The 14,881-nt window shown below is 30.8% G+C and overlaps 1 protein-coding gene across 7 annotated transcripts in view; it reads right to left on the bottom strand.

The window, feature by feature from the left end:
- Nucleotides 1–14,881, bottom strand: part of nAChRalpha4 (nicotinic acetylcholine receptor alpha4) — a 355,672-nt gene that overhangs the window by 337,748 nt on the left and 3,043 nt on the right. For 4 of the 7 annotated variants that reach the window (XM_087412306.1, XM_087412305.1, XM_087412304.1 and 1 more), the window contains exon 2: nt 8,978–9,259. The exons of 1 other annotated variant lie outside the window; for it this stretch is intronic. In XM_087412306.1, coding sequence (XP_087268432.1) covers nt 8,978–9,184 — 207 coding nt within the window. In that variant the 5' untranslated portion in view covers nt 9,185–9,259. Of the gene's footprint in view, nt 1–8,977; nt 9,260–9,565; nt 14,810–14,881 lie in introns of those variants that run through there. 2 more of the 7 variants (XM_087412307.1, XM_087412312.1) reach the window with 2 other exon arrangements.

Genomic DNA, 14,881 nt, shown 5'->3' with positions numbered 1-14,881 from the left:
TCCCAGGAGAAAAAAATTCAAAGTCGATAATCTTCGGCGAGACGCCGGCGATTTAACGTCGAAATTTCCGCGACAATCATTAACCACTTCGGTACTCAAAGTGGATGGATCGCCTTGCTCCGTGAGGCCTTCGTAATACGCTTTAATGAACTCTAATAGAATCCAATCGGCAGTCCTTGAGAACTTCGAGCCACCGCGCCGTGCCAACACGTTCGTTCGTGTCGGTAATATCTTCGCCATATATCGCGGTAGTACAGCACAAAGTGCACTGCTTATGATAGATTGTCTCGACAATGGAGACAGAACATCATACGCATGGTATCTAAACCGAGATCATAAATAGTAACGTAATATAGGTGGTAGTAACGCGCATATACGCACTATACAGATATATACATTGTTGTATCTGCCTTCATTTGTTATGAAATTCAAAGATTTCTGCTCCCTCTTCCAATTTGGATTTTTCACAATTTTGTATTGCTGCCAGTACTTGAGATATTGTGATTATTGAAAATGTATTGAGAGAAAATTAACAAAAAATGTCAGATAATAATGATCATCGATTACAACCTTTAAGATTTATTTTAAATAATGTATTGATGTGCCTAATAAATTATTATTAAATGATTTTTACATTATTCGTTAATTAAGTTCTTTTAATTCGTTAGTTGCGTTCTGCTGGGAACTTTATTCTTAATACTTAAATACTGAAATGGAATATAAGTCAATGAAAGATAAATCTATATTAATTATTAAAAAGGCAGCCATTCGCGTGCACTTTTATTTTTTTATTTTGTACTTAATTTAATTGGAATGTTAATTAAAGACATAATTACAAAGGACAATATATATATATATATTTTTTTAATTAATAATTTTAATTAAAATTTTATAATACAAGTAATAAAGATTTTTTTAAATTATGCATTAATGCGTTTTAACTTGAGTATTTAATATAAAAGATCATCGTTAATTTATTCCACATTCATATATTTTATCTCAAATTATTATAAAAAGTTATTTTTTTCCATGTTTTACCAATTATTAATTTAAAAAATAAATCCATCTATAAAATAATATATAATAATCTAAACAATCTAATTTTCGAACAAACTTATTCTCTGTTTCTACTAATAATTTCTTTAAGATTAAAACTATTGTATATGAGACATGCTAATCTCTTACTTAATTCATAATGGAAAATAAAAAATATTATATAACATTACAATTCGAAGCGCCACTACGGTCTAAGTATTAAGATGTTGAACTAATATATATATTATTCAAACGAATGAATTAATTTCAGAAATAATAATTACGTGCCGATATGGTTGTCGACATTAACGCAATTAATCTGAAATGTAATAATCCCCCCAAAATTCCCCAAATTAATCTTAAAAAACTGTAATAAAAAATATTATATTTGTGAAAAAGAGAGTTTTGTAAGAATGTGATGCATCTTCTTCACTCGCTCGCCGCTTCATTTGATATAAATGAAAGAATTCCTTTTTGCGAGAAGACATGGCTGACGTAGAATGAAACTTTCACGAGGCTCTATAAAAACACAAGGAATCCTCGAGAATCGGCCAGGAATGTTCGTGGATTTAGGACCGCTGATGGATATGCCTCTTAAGTCCGATAAAATCGGATGCAATGACGTCCACGCTTGCTCCTCTTTTCTTTTTAGCTTCCATCCGTTTTTCCGTCTTTCGTTAACTTTCAGCAGCCTTCTTCCCACTCAATCTTGCAAGTCCCTCGCTCGCAAGTTCAGGCATCGAACAAAATTGGTGGAGCGCCTTGGCGCTCGTAAAGTTTAAGCTATCCCGAGAAAATGAGAACTCGCGTGATCGCGTTTTGATCACGCAAGAAACCACAGTGCTGATCGAATGCGGCGTGAAAGCATCCATCAGTGACTTGTGAGATATGGCAAAGTATCGATTCGATGCCGTGCGCGAGATTGCATTTACAACAATGGCCGCCACGTTACGTTGAAACGTAAACTATCTTTTCGGCAAAATTGACAAACTGAGTCTTAAATAGACAATGAATCTTAAATAGATAGACGTTCTCTTTTTCGCTTAATATATATATAGTTGTTCTCGGATTAACCGTTAATGAGATATTCCAGAAATATAAGATTAATATTTAATATTCGAGATTGCGATAGATTTATCGTAGAGGAGAGTAGGCATGAAAGAGCCATTTTTTTTTAAATATGAAAAAAAATTTAATTTGATATTAAAATAATCTGATATTACAACAAATATAATCGCTTTCTTACTTAAGTGTATTCATTTATCTATAAGATTCATTTAACAGAAAAATAATATTTAGTCCTTAACATAGATTTAATCCATGTTAATCATTTTTCATAAACAAGAAATTCAGCTCTTTCAAAACAACATGGTTTTGAAAAAGCCATTACCTGTTTTGAAAGAGCTAAATACTAAATTATATATAATTATTATATATAAGCTTTAATATAAATAAAATTAAAATGTCATCTTTCAACAAATATTAATTTTTTTTAAATTAATAAATGTGTAAAAAATAGAAAATATAATATTTTATATTAAAAATATTTATTGCAAAAGAAATGAAGATTTCCCTACATAAAGTATGAGTTCAGTTAGAGTACAATTTGCACTGATACCAATCCTCATTACATATAGAATAATTTATTAAATATGATTGATAACAAGGATGAAATATGGAAGTTGAGTCGATAAAATGCTTCAGTATAACTTAAGCAAGTTCATGCTTCAGTATAACTCTAGCAGTAACATAACCTACGAAACTGGAATGATGTTTTATAAAACAGAAATACATGAAAATTTATTTATCTACAATAATATGCACGGGGATGCTCTTCGAAGAAGGAGACTGCATCTGCAAGTAATCTTGTATAGAAGTGTGCTAACAGGATCATATACTGACGCCACGCGATCGTGTATTGATATCAAGCGAACGAAAATAAACTGATCAGCAGTACAATATATTTCAAAACAGTACTGACGTACTGAAATTGCCTGAATTGTACTGAAAAAAACATTCCTAGGTATGCAATGTAGGAATCAGGTAAGCAATAATACAATTGGCTTTTTCATAGCTCTCAATATCTTCATAACATTATGTGTAAAACATCTAATCACAGAATATCTGATAAACCAAAATGAACAAAGAATTTATAATTACATTCTTAATTAGGTTAATATATACAGTATTCGATAAAAAAAAAACACTTTTTCTAAAAGCTAATCGTAAATAAATGAAAAAGACTTGGAAATTTAACTCAAGAAACGTACTTTTTGTAACGATAATTTTGCATTTCTCATTGCATCGTTCGACAACATTGTTTTGACGATGACTGTCAAATGTTTATAGTAGTTGTTATTAAATAAAAATATTTTCAAATTTTTGATGATATTCAATTAGTTGGAATACAAAATGGCTCTTTCAAAATATGTCTCTTTTATATAAATCTTATAGCTCTCTCTTACTCATCACATCTTTTGAAGCCATCGTTTAAATCTTTAATTAATTTCATTTTCAACGTTCACTTGTATTTAATTTTTGCTTTTCCTTTCATGAAGAACAAAAGTTAAAGAAATATTGGAAAACCCGAAAGTCTAATGAACATCAAGTTTGAATTGTTTAAGAGAATTCTAAAGTCATCTCTTTTACCGGTTGAACGCGATAATGATATTGCATTTATACTGGATGTCCCATTTTAATGTACCCCAAATAACTTTTTTATTTTTAATCTTAGAAAAAAATGTTTCAGATAAAAATTGTATGGCTTTGAGGGAGATATAAGATGGTGTCATTAGTTTGAATAGCTGCTTGAAGGTCATGTGAATGTTATCTTCAATTTCTTAAATGGAATTACTTTTTGCACATTCTTGTCGATCATTTTGAGAGTTTTCCAAAACATAATTAAAGTTTATAATTAAGTTTATTTTTAAGTACTTTTCGAGTTATAAGGTTTGCAAATTACAGCACCGCCGGCATTAGCATTATCCAAAGTATCTGATCGACGACTAGAACCTTTTAAATGTTGTTCAGAATCATAACCTGGATAACATTTGTCAAGATCAAGGTCATTGGAGGTTGTATCTCTTATTACCATTTTTACGTAGAAATGTAATTTTCATTGCAAAAATGAAAATAAAAGTTATAACCAATGATTTTGACCTTGACAAATATTATCCAGGACAAATATAATCCTGAACAACATTTAAGAGATTCTAGCCTTGGATACGGACACCTTGGATAATACTGGCTGTAACTTGCAAGCTTTATAACTCGAAAAGTATTTAATAAAAATAAATTTAATTGTAGCTCTCGAGAGCTTTTTGAACCTACAGAGCTTTTTGATAATCTAAACAAAAAATGTGCAATAAAAAGTAGAGAGTTCTATTTAAGAAATTGAAGATAACTTTTACGTGAGCTTCAAGCAACTATACAAGTTTATCAATGACACTATCTTATGTCTCTTAAAGCCATACAACTTTTGCTGAAACATTTTTTTTCTAAGATCAAAAATAAAAAAGTTATTTGGGGATATTAAAATGGGACATCCTGTATATTTGATTTTTAGAGAATTGAAAATCTTTCTCCAGAATTAAGGTATATACGTGACAATAATACGTGTCTGCTTGAAATTTATGCTGAGACAAAATTTTTTTAAATTAGAATCTTTACTATTTCTTAGTCCAATATGGCGTCTTAAGCTGTCAAGTTATGATGACTCTTTAAATCTGAATTAATGGATAATCACTCAGTCTCAATTATGCTACTGATAATCGATAAATTTACATTAAAATTCAATTAAAAGATCAATGAAATATGGGCCCTAACCTACTTTACTGCGGTTTAGAATATATATGTATATATATATATATATATATATATATATATATATATAAATTTAGTGTATATGATATTGGAGCTGACGTAAATATCGGGATTTTAATTACATAATATTCGAGTATGTTCTTTCTTTTTCAGTTAAATTTCATTGATTTGCCAAATATGTCACTGAAAGATAAGTATCCATTAATTCAGATTTAAAAAGAACATTTCTTTAATATAAAAGTTTTGTAATGTGTACTTACAAGATTGGAGACTACAGAGTATAGTAGATTATACACGAAGAAATAACGTCGAATTCTTTGAATTAGATTTAGATGTCTAATTAAAACGCTATCATTTCATGAAAATTTATATGTATATATATAGACATTGATGTAGTAGTATGTAAAGGATGTATCAATGTGTTGCATTTTATCAATTAAACAACGATTTCATCGGAATTTGGGCTTCATTTTAGCATCCCCTTAAGCGATTATCGATATTCATCGGATATTATAACAAATACGCGAAATATTATTCAATATTCTATAATTATATTTAATTATTACAACTTAAAGTTAGTTAAATTTTAATGCGACATTTGCAGAATTATGTTAATACAGCGTATGCCTCGTACAACGGTATGCTTCGTATAAAATTTTACCTTGAAAGAAGCAGCGCTCGCAGTTTTTGTGCGCAGACGACAGTAGCATGAAAGCCCCGTATTTTACAATGCTGGCGGTCACGTAAATTGCCATATAATTATGCACTATACGCGGATCCTCTGGTTCAGGAAATATAATTACGGCAGAATGAGTCACGTGGAAATTCCTGTGACATACGTGCATAATTACCGGGTCTATAAGTCGTCTGAGAAGGACGACTTCGTGGTGGATTTACCAAGTTCCGGCATTAAGTCGAGATAATGGCTTCCTGTACGTCGGATTGTAAAAATAAAATGTGAGAATATCCCTTTCCGTGAATAATACATTTGCGTATCGCTAAAATTGCGTTTCCGGAAGGGAGCAAAGAATCACGAGAGGTCACACAATCGACCGTGGAGGTTTAAGTAATTTGGATTATTACACTAGAAATTCTTGATGAGTTTTCCCTCCGAACGAGCAAATTCTTCTCTTATGCGTTAAAGCAAATTATTCTTATATTGATGATTGAAATTAAATAACATTAAGCTTCATTGTTAGTCAAGTTACAGTTCTTGAAAAATTATAAGTACTTTATTTGTAGAAATATATTTTGTACTATAATATATTAATATAATTTAAATAATATAAATACCCATAAGTAGTAATAATAACAATATTATAATATTAACAATATCAATTATATTAACATTGCTAATAATAATAATTACTAAGATTAAAAAATAAAAGAAAGATTTTGCATAAAAATTTGTTTTTTGATTTCAATCTATCCGTATTTTTATAAAGTAATTTTCGTAAAATAATATGGACAAAAAAATTATTAACAGATAGAACTAAAAACAAATTATAATGTAAAATCTTTCTTTATTTTTCCATAATAAATATATTTCTTCACACGCATAACACTACTGAATAGTCACGCTTGCAGTTTGAAATTAAAATGATTTAAATATCATATTATTAAAATTTTTGTCGGTAAATCGCAATGTCGAATGCATATCTTATCTTATTCAGACGTTCCCGATGGAAGTTCCTGTGAACTTCAATCGCGGTCGACAATTTCAAGAAATTGTTGTCCCAGCATACATTTTTACGAGACTGAAATTGTGTATTATTCTTCAACGTTATAATAATGAACGCATGATGTTACTTCGAGAATATTATTGGCGATTTTGTATATCTGCCAATTTTTTGCTTACGTTAAAAAAAAAACTTGTCTACGCAAAATTTTCAATTGACTGTATGTTTTATTGATCAATATTTGTTCTTATATGTTCTTATATGTCGCGATAAATTCTTATGATATTACATGTGATATATTGAATTTTTATGTTTCGGTGATCGAATTATAAAGAAAAGGCTATTAATATGCAAATGACTTTCTAATTTCCTCCTAAAATTTCAAAAATTGTACTAAAATTATATTTGTTTTTCTTTATTTGATTAATATATCGTTTGATAAACTATAAACAGGCCGATATAGCAGAGTTAAAATATGTGTTTGATTTTTTATATCATTTTCATTAAAAAGTTATCACTAATAGATCATAAATAAATTTGATAAAGCAATTTATCAAATTAAATGTCAACAGTATGGACGATGAATTTGAATAGAGAGAAGACGCAGTCTAACAGTTTAGCTAATTAATTAATGCGTGTTATTAGCCGTAAGTGCTTTGTTGCCAAACAGACGCAGGAGTAGTTAAATGCATAGATATAAACTTCCGACAGTTACTGAGCAGGAGGATATTCTCTGATTCTCATTATACGTTTATCCAATATTGCTCTAATGATAAACAAGTGTAATGCCTTGCTTCTTGTTAACTGATTTTACATAATTGTCATAGCTTAAATTAAGCTTTAATTTAAGTATTATATTAGATATTGAATATTATATTGGATTATGTATTATGATCTGCATAAAATTTTAAACTTTACAAATAAATATATCTGTAGAATTAAACAAGGGAATTTTTATTGTCTATAATCAATGGAATACAATTATCGATAGTATTAAATTATTATTATATCGCAAATTAATTATGTTATTAGTTAATTGTACTATTAATAAGTGTATTACCTACTAATAAGATCTTAAATTAAACTTTTAAAAGCTCTTATATTTTAACTTTGCGAAACATAATCACAACACTAACTAAAATTTCGTCCAAATTCACCCAAGTAATTATTTCAATTACTTGAGTTTCGTGCAATTTTCTTTTGCGACAATTTGGATTTCTACGGTAGTTTCCAGGGGAGTATCTTAACCTGAATCGCAAATTAGCCATTCTAAAATGTCCGTAGACTTTATAAGCTATTGATTTTATAATAGCTATAACACGCACTTCAATACTTACACAAGTTTAACTATTGTCTTAGAGAGTGCAATATCAGCAAAATTTAAAGACTACTCTATGCAGATACTTTGAATGTAGATAATTACTATTACTTCGTGAAATAGAAGGAAAGACAACGCATCTGTATATTCGTTCTTTTACGGAAAAAACCACGAGAGAAGTGGCCGAATGGTAAGGATTAAATAAATAAAATGTGATTCTGTTAAAAAAATTGAAGGTAAGTTATAAAATATATTTGCAATAGATTTTGTTCTACAATTTGCGCGTATCTTCTTTTTAACTCTGCAAAACAATTTCTATAATTTAATTTTCTGTTTAAATTATTGATTTTATATTATTATTATATTTTGTATTGATTTATATAATATGTCTGTTATTTAATGTCATACTTCGAGGATAATACATTAGAGCCGATTGTTCCACCTTTTGGTAAATTTTACCTGTTAGGTAAATCTGGCAATCCGCGCATGTGATTGGGTAATCTTGTTACTTACTCGACAGATAAAATTTATCAAAAGATGGAACAATTTGCCTTTAGTAACATACCTAATCCAATTTGATTTGGATCTTATAATTTTTATAAAAATAAACATATTGTAAACAATTTTTTATATAAAATACCAGACATTAAAAAATAGGACAAAGCAAATGTATGCTTCTTTATTAATAAAAAAGTTATAGGCAATGGAAAAAATATTGAAAAAGCATTGGAGAAAGAAAGCCGAGTGTATATTGTATCTAAAGAACGTTTAAGAGTTATAAGACGTTTTTAATTGACACTAATATAGGATTACTGAAAATCTCTAATGATGCTATCTTCTGATGTAATATAATAACTTATTTTATCCACAAATTTTGATTTATAAGTATTTGTCAATTATTATATCAATATTTTCTACGATTACAAATGTAGCTAGTAATCATCGGCTATTGTAATAGCAGACTTTTTGATTATGTATCAATAACATCAAAATTGCCTGAACTTGCTCATGATAGTTATTATAGATTTTAATTCAGCAATTATGTCATCAATGTGATTTTATAGGATTTTTACTGTAGGATTATTTTTTAGTTTTTAACAACGTTTCAAAAAAGTTCACTTACCACATCGATGAGTTGCGAGAGCTTAAGTTTGATGCATACGCGCAGCACATCCGAGGTGTTCACCACGGGGCGCACGAGTTTGTTGTAGTTGGATAGTAGATCGTCGTAGAGGCGTTTCGCGTCCGGATTCCCGGCAACGGCTCCGTGAACGACTAATGCCGAAAGAAACCATATGCGCAACGTTTCCCCGATTATGGGGGGCATCATGATTCCCCGATTTCTCCACCGTGAACGACCCGCCCGGTCTCTTTGTATCCTCTTTCGGCCGCGCAAATCACGTATCTAATAATAAGTGAAAAGATATAGATCAGCTACTATTTTTTTTCACATTCGCGTAAAAGAGCACCGCTTGGGAATCCCTTTAATTAATTTCAAGTGAATCTTATTAGTTAGGAAAACTTTCACTTGAAATTTAATTAAGAAGTTATAAGAAAAAATGGCTTCTCTCGTCAAGTTTCTTTAACTTTTAAGAAAAAAAATCCACAAAACTGTCCCAAAATGTGTAGGTATGAGAGAATGCATGAATCCTGATATGCCATGTACATTAATACACTAACACACAAGCGAAACTTTAAGTTAAGTCGCTACCTTATATCTTGCCAGACTATACTTCGTTACGTACAATTCTCAGTGTATAGCATACTCTGCACTGAGAACAACTTGGTCCGCGGACGGATTTATGGGTACAAGTAACGAGTTCAACCCTCTTCTCTTCCCGCTTCTTTCTTCCCGAGTGCCGCGCAAAAAATTTCATTGCTTTGAATATAAAAATAATGTCGCTCAATGTAAAGTGTACATTTTCGCCTGAAATTTAATCTTTAAAAATTCTTTTGATTTCTTTTATTCTTTTCTAAAACTATAAAATGTTTGAGATTACGAAAGATTTATCCATTCCGCGATGAATATTACAACAAAGCTTGATGATAATGCGAATGCGATGTAATTGCAACCTTACGTAATTATGGCGATACGAGTCGGAAGCACGACAGCGAACAATCCTATGATTGTGAACCGCGATGCGTAACGATGTTAAAGTGTTCATGTGGAATCGAACCGATTAACGGTAAGCCGACACTTGGCATAGTGCGGGCGTTGATTTTCGACGCGTATTAGAGCGCTAATTCGCGGCTGCAAATCGCGCGCCGTCATGGATCATGAATTGATCGCACGCTTCGAAAATCGTGAGGTACTTCACATTTCTCGTCGACCGGAATTTAATGGAGTCCAAACGAATAGAATGGCGAACCACGTTATTACGCGACGATTTCGCGAATGCGATGATTAAGCAAGTTAACTGACCAATTTTAAACTCAGATGAAACGGATTGTTCTCTTTTCTTTATTACAAAAACAAGAATGTTACATGACAAAATTGCGACTATTACAGAAAATCCGGTGGCACTTGTTTTTGACACAATTTTTAATGTTTTATCACCAAAGAAGTGCTATAATAAAAAGTTAAACTTACACCTTACCTTCAATTTGAAATAAAGTTTAATTTACAAGAAATAAATAGTAAATAATTTGTTAGATTTTTTATATTAATTAGATTTTTTATATTTTACGAGTTTTAACGCATAATTTGCAATGATTAAACTATAATGTTATTAATGTAAATAAACAATTTATTTAATATGTAGTTTTATGTACTTCTATGTTACGACAAAATGGAATTCGAATGTAATTATTCTATAATTATTATGGATGCTGTCTGTGGGGACATCTCTGTGACTATAAATTTGTAATGAAAAAAACTAAAGAAAGAAGTTGGACTACTGCTTACTCTGTACACCCTTAAAACTTTAATATATTCTAAGATAAAAAGAGCATGAGTTTGCACATTTACCTAATATTATTATGCAACAAAGTTGCGCTAAGCGAGATAATAGAAGTGAAACAATATTTTAAAAGCTTCCATACTTTTTGCGAAATTTTTTACAGAGGAGACAACTAGTGCCGAGATGTTAACCTTATGTAACTATAATAATATAGCAGTTGTTTAACCCAAATATTATTTGTCTAAACTTTTTGATTTATTTTTATAATGAAATTATTTGAAAATTTATATAAACTCTATTTGGTTCAAACATGATAGACAAATAATTTGCAAACAAATAAAGTTGTCTGTCGTGTACTTATTTGTTTGCAAATAAATTTGCAAATAACAGTGGATTCTTACTAACGCGATTATTTGAGTATTAAATTATTTATCATTGCTGCAAATCAAACTTTTTATTTGAAATATGTTTGATCGAATTATCTTCGCCATTCTGAAATTCTTGCTGCTGCTGTTTGATTTGAGCAAGCAATTCCTTTCCTGTCAGGTAAGCAACTTCAAGACCGTAACTCATGTCCATGTCGACGCAGTCATCGTGGCCGATACGCGGGTATTAACGACGGGAATTTACGTGAGTACATACGTCCAGCGACGAGGAAGGATCGATCAACGCCCTGGTCCCGCCTCGTCTACCACCGTGCGAATATCTAATTGCTGTTGCGCCGCTAACTGGGTCAACGGTATATTATTTCGGATTAGCGAGCCGAGGAGAACCAACCTCACGACGTTGTTATCAGCCTAGAACCTGTCTAGACAAAATTGGAATGCACTAAGGATCTCTATTCGATATTAAAACTGTCAACGTTGAATCTAATAACATTGAGTTTGAAAACGGAGTATATATCGAAATATTTATCTTAATCTTTGTAGTAATAATTATTTTTTCATTATTCCAATTCCTAACTTTTCTGTTTCTAATACATTATTCATGCAATTTTATAATGTACAATAAAATGTATAATAAACTGTAGAAAACAAATGTTAAAATAAAATAATGTTTTATAATAGAATTAAAAAACTATTCTAATAGTGACTTTGATTGTTTAGTGTACACTAGTGCATATTAACCCGTAGAAGATCGAAGGCCCCTTTAGGGTCTTGAGAGTGGCGCCATCTTTTTTGTCATTCAACCTCATGACATTCATAAAAAAATTCTAGCCCTTGAAATAAAAAAGTTGATTAAAAACATGGTCACACACAACGGTCCTCAGAAGATTGAAGTCGTACACTGATTTAATTTGTGTAAAAGTAAAATATAAATAATATTAAATACAATATCTTTTAAGACCATAATGTGAATACACACACAATAAATCATTAGAAATAACTACTACAGTAGATGTGATATATAAATTTGCACTGAATTATTTAAGCACTAAAGATCTTGATTATTTAGGACTTTTATTTTTTATTTGTTGTCTAAAATATAAATATTTACATAGTATAGTCTTAATAAATCATTTATTATTGTAAATATTTCGAATTAAATATTTATTTTACTCAATAGCGTAATAAAAAGTATTAAGGATTTTATGATTTAATCCGTTTTTTCAGGAGATATGGTAACTATTTATATTTACATTAAATTTATATTTTTACGTCTATTTATATACGATGGTTTTAATATGCATCACTGTGCGCTGAGTGTATTCAATTAAATTTACTATAAGTGAGATAACTATCAATTCAAGTTGAATATTGTCAATTACAAATCTATAAGCTGGAAAAGCATATAATTCACGTATCGAACAATTCGATGTCAATCCACAAATAGATTTTAAACAGCTCCACGATTCAACACAATTCGCTCGTTGCATATCTCTCTCGCGTTTCCTCTTTATTTTTCTATAGAGAAAATAAATTACTTTGTAGCACTCTTTGTAATCGTTCGAGCGCCTCCGAATAAGGACCGCTTTTACTGCGCGAACGAATTCGATGGAAATCGAGACAATGAACTCGGTTGGTATTTGATACCGGCTGTAAGATTAATGAACAAAAGCAGTAATTTGTCTTATATCTATATTTTTGCATTTATAGTGTAAGGTAATATTTGAAATCGAAATTAGGACATCAAGAGATTGTTTAATTTTTGGTATATAATTTATGCATATAATTTCGGTACGTAGGGAAAGGTGGGACACATTATAACAGGGGGCACTATGTGACAGCTGCTTTTTTTCAAAACGCAGTAAGCGCAGCTGAACATTAATTTACACAAAAGAAAAGAGTCACGGAAAAAGTAACTTTGATGAAGCTTCAGAAGCCTACGAGAAAAATCATAGTAACGGGAGGAATATAAAGAAATCAGACTGAAAATTTGTTTTTCAGCTTATAATTTTGTTTCTCAAGATAAGGCATTTCTTTTGATGACAAGTATATATAGTATTGTAAGATTATGTTTAGTGTTTTATTTAAGATTATGATCATATTAATGCACCTCTGTCCACGTGAAGTTAAGTTAACAAAGGTAGGATGCAATATATTTGGAGCAACATATGATAGTAATTCTTGGGGTACATTATGACATACTTATTTTTGTTTATCTCGTCTTCACTCTATTATCATTGTTTTTTTATTTATTATTAGTAAAGCATGGTTCGACACAAAGGAAAAAAAGACATACATATGATTTTACCAAAACCCACTGTGAGTGGAACAAAAAGGCAATAATTACACTGCAAGTTTACTATTAATTTTTCTCTTAATTTTAAGTTAATATAGCCGAAGAAGTTTTTAATATGTTTAAGTTAAAAAAATTCCATAAAAAGTTCCATAAAATTTTGTAACTATTTTTACGAGTAAAAAGAACATCTTATTTTGACGTTTTATTTCAATATTTTAATATATTTTTAATATTCGTCATATTAAAGATCAATTGAAAAATTCCGTCCGTTTAGCGGCGAGTAGCTGTAGCTAGAACTGTCGATAACTCTAATATCTAAACCAAGCTTAATTTTTTAGTTTTACCATCTGTCAATAAAATTCAGTATATAAAGATATATTAATAACATTGCTTTTTACTGCATCGAAAATGTCGAAATTTGAGCCAAATAAGCGTTATTTGCGCGAAATTTTTTGCTTCATATGGAAGAAAACCGCAGCTGAAGCTCATCGAATGCTTATGGAAGTTTATGGTGATAGTGTTCCTTCCAATAAAACATGCAGAGAATGGTTTTGACGCTTTAAAAGTGGTGATTTTGATATGGAGGATAAAGAGCGGACGACCAAGAGCATTCGAAGACGAAGAATTGCACGCATTGCTGGATGAAGACCCATGTCAAACGCAAAAACAACTTGCAGAAACATTAAATTGTTCAATCTATTATGTCCGAATGTTTGAAAGCTTTGGGAAAGGTCTACAAGGAAGGAAAATGGATCCCGTATGAACTGAAGCCAAAAGAAACATTGAAAGGCCATCAACGAAATTCTGCTTGCTAGACAACAAAAAAAGGAGTTTTTGCATCGTCGCTGGAGATGAAAAATGAATTTATTTTGACAATCCCAAATGTTGAAAAATCATTTGCGACCTCGGCCAATCCTCAACATCGACGCTAAAGCGGAATATCTACGGAAAGAAGGCAATGCTCTATATTTGGTAGGATCAGAAGGGTGTAGTGTATCATGAGCTGTTGAAATCTGGTCAAATAGCCACAGGGGATCTCTACTGAGAACAAATTATCCGTTTAAGTCGAGCATTGCACGAAAAACGACCAGAATATGAAACGAGACAGCATAAAATGATTTTGCTTTGACAAATTGCTCGGCCCACGTCACAAACTTGTCAAGGAAACATTAGAAGCACTTCACTGGGAAGTGCTATCCCATGCGACTTATTCCAGACTGTGCCCCTTCCGACTATCACTTGTTGTTCGGTCGATGGCACATGCTGAGGAATGCTTCAATTTTTATGAAGACGTCGAAAAATGGGTCTCTGACTGGATAACTTCCAAAGATGAGTCATTCTTTCGCCGCGGAATTCGCTTGCTGCCCGAAAGATGAGAAAAAGTCATCGCTAAAGATGAGCAATATTTTGATTGATATACTTTTTCATTTTGTTTTTTAAATAAA

This window comes from Acromyrmex echinatior, chromosome 13, assembly GCF_024713525.1.
Source record: "Acromyrmex echinatior isolate Ae372 chromosome 13, ASM2471352v2, whole genome shotgun sequence".
Taxonomy (NCBI): domain Eukaryota; kingdom Metazoa; phylum Arthropoda; class Insecta; order Hymenoptera; family Formicidae; genus Acromyrmex; species Acromyrmex echinatior.
Note: the sequence above shows the minus strand (reverse complement) of the source record. Positions and strands in the feature narration are given on the sequence as shown.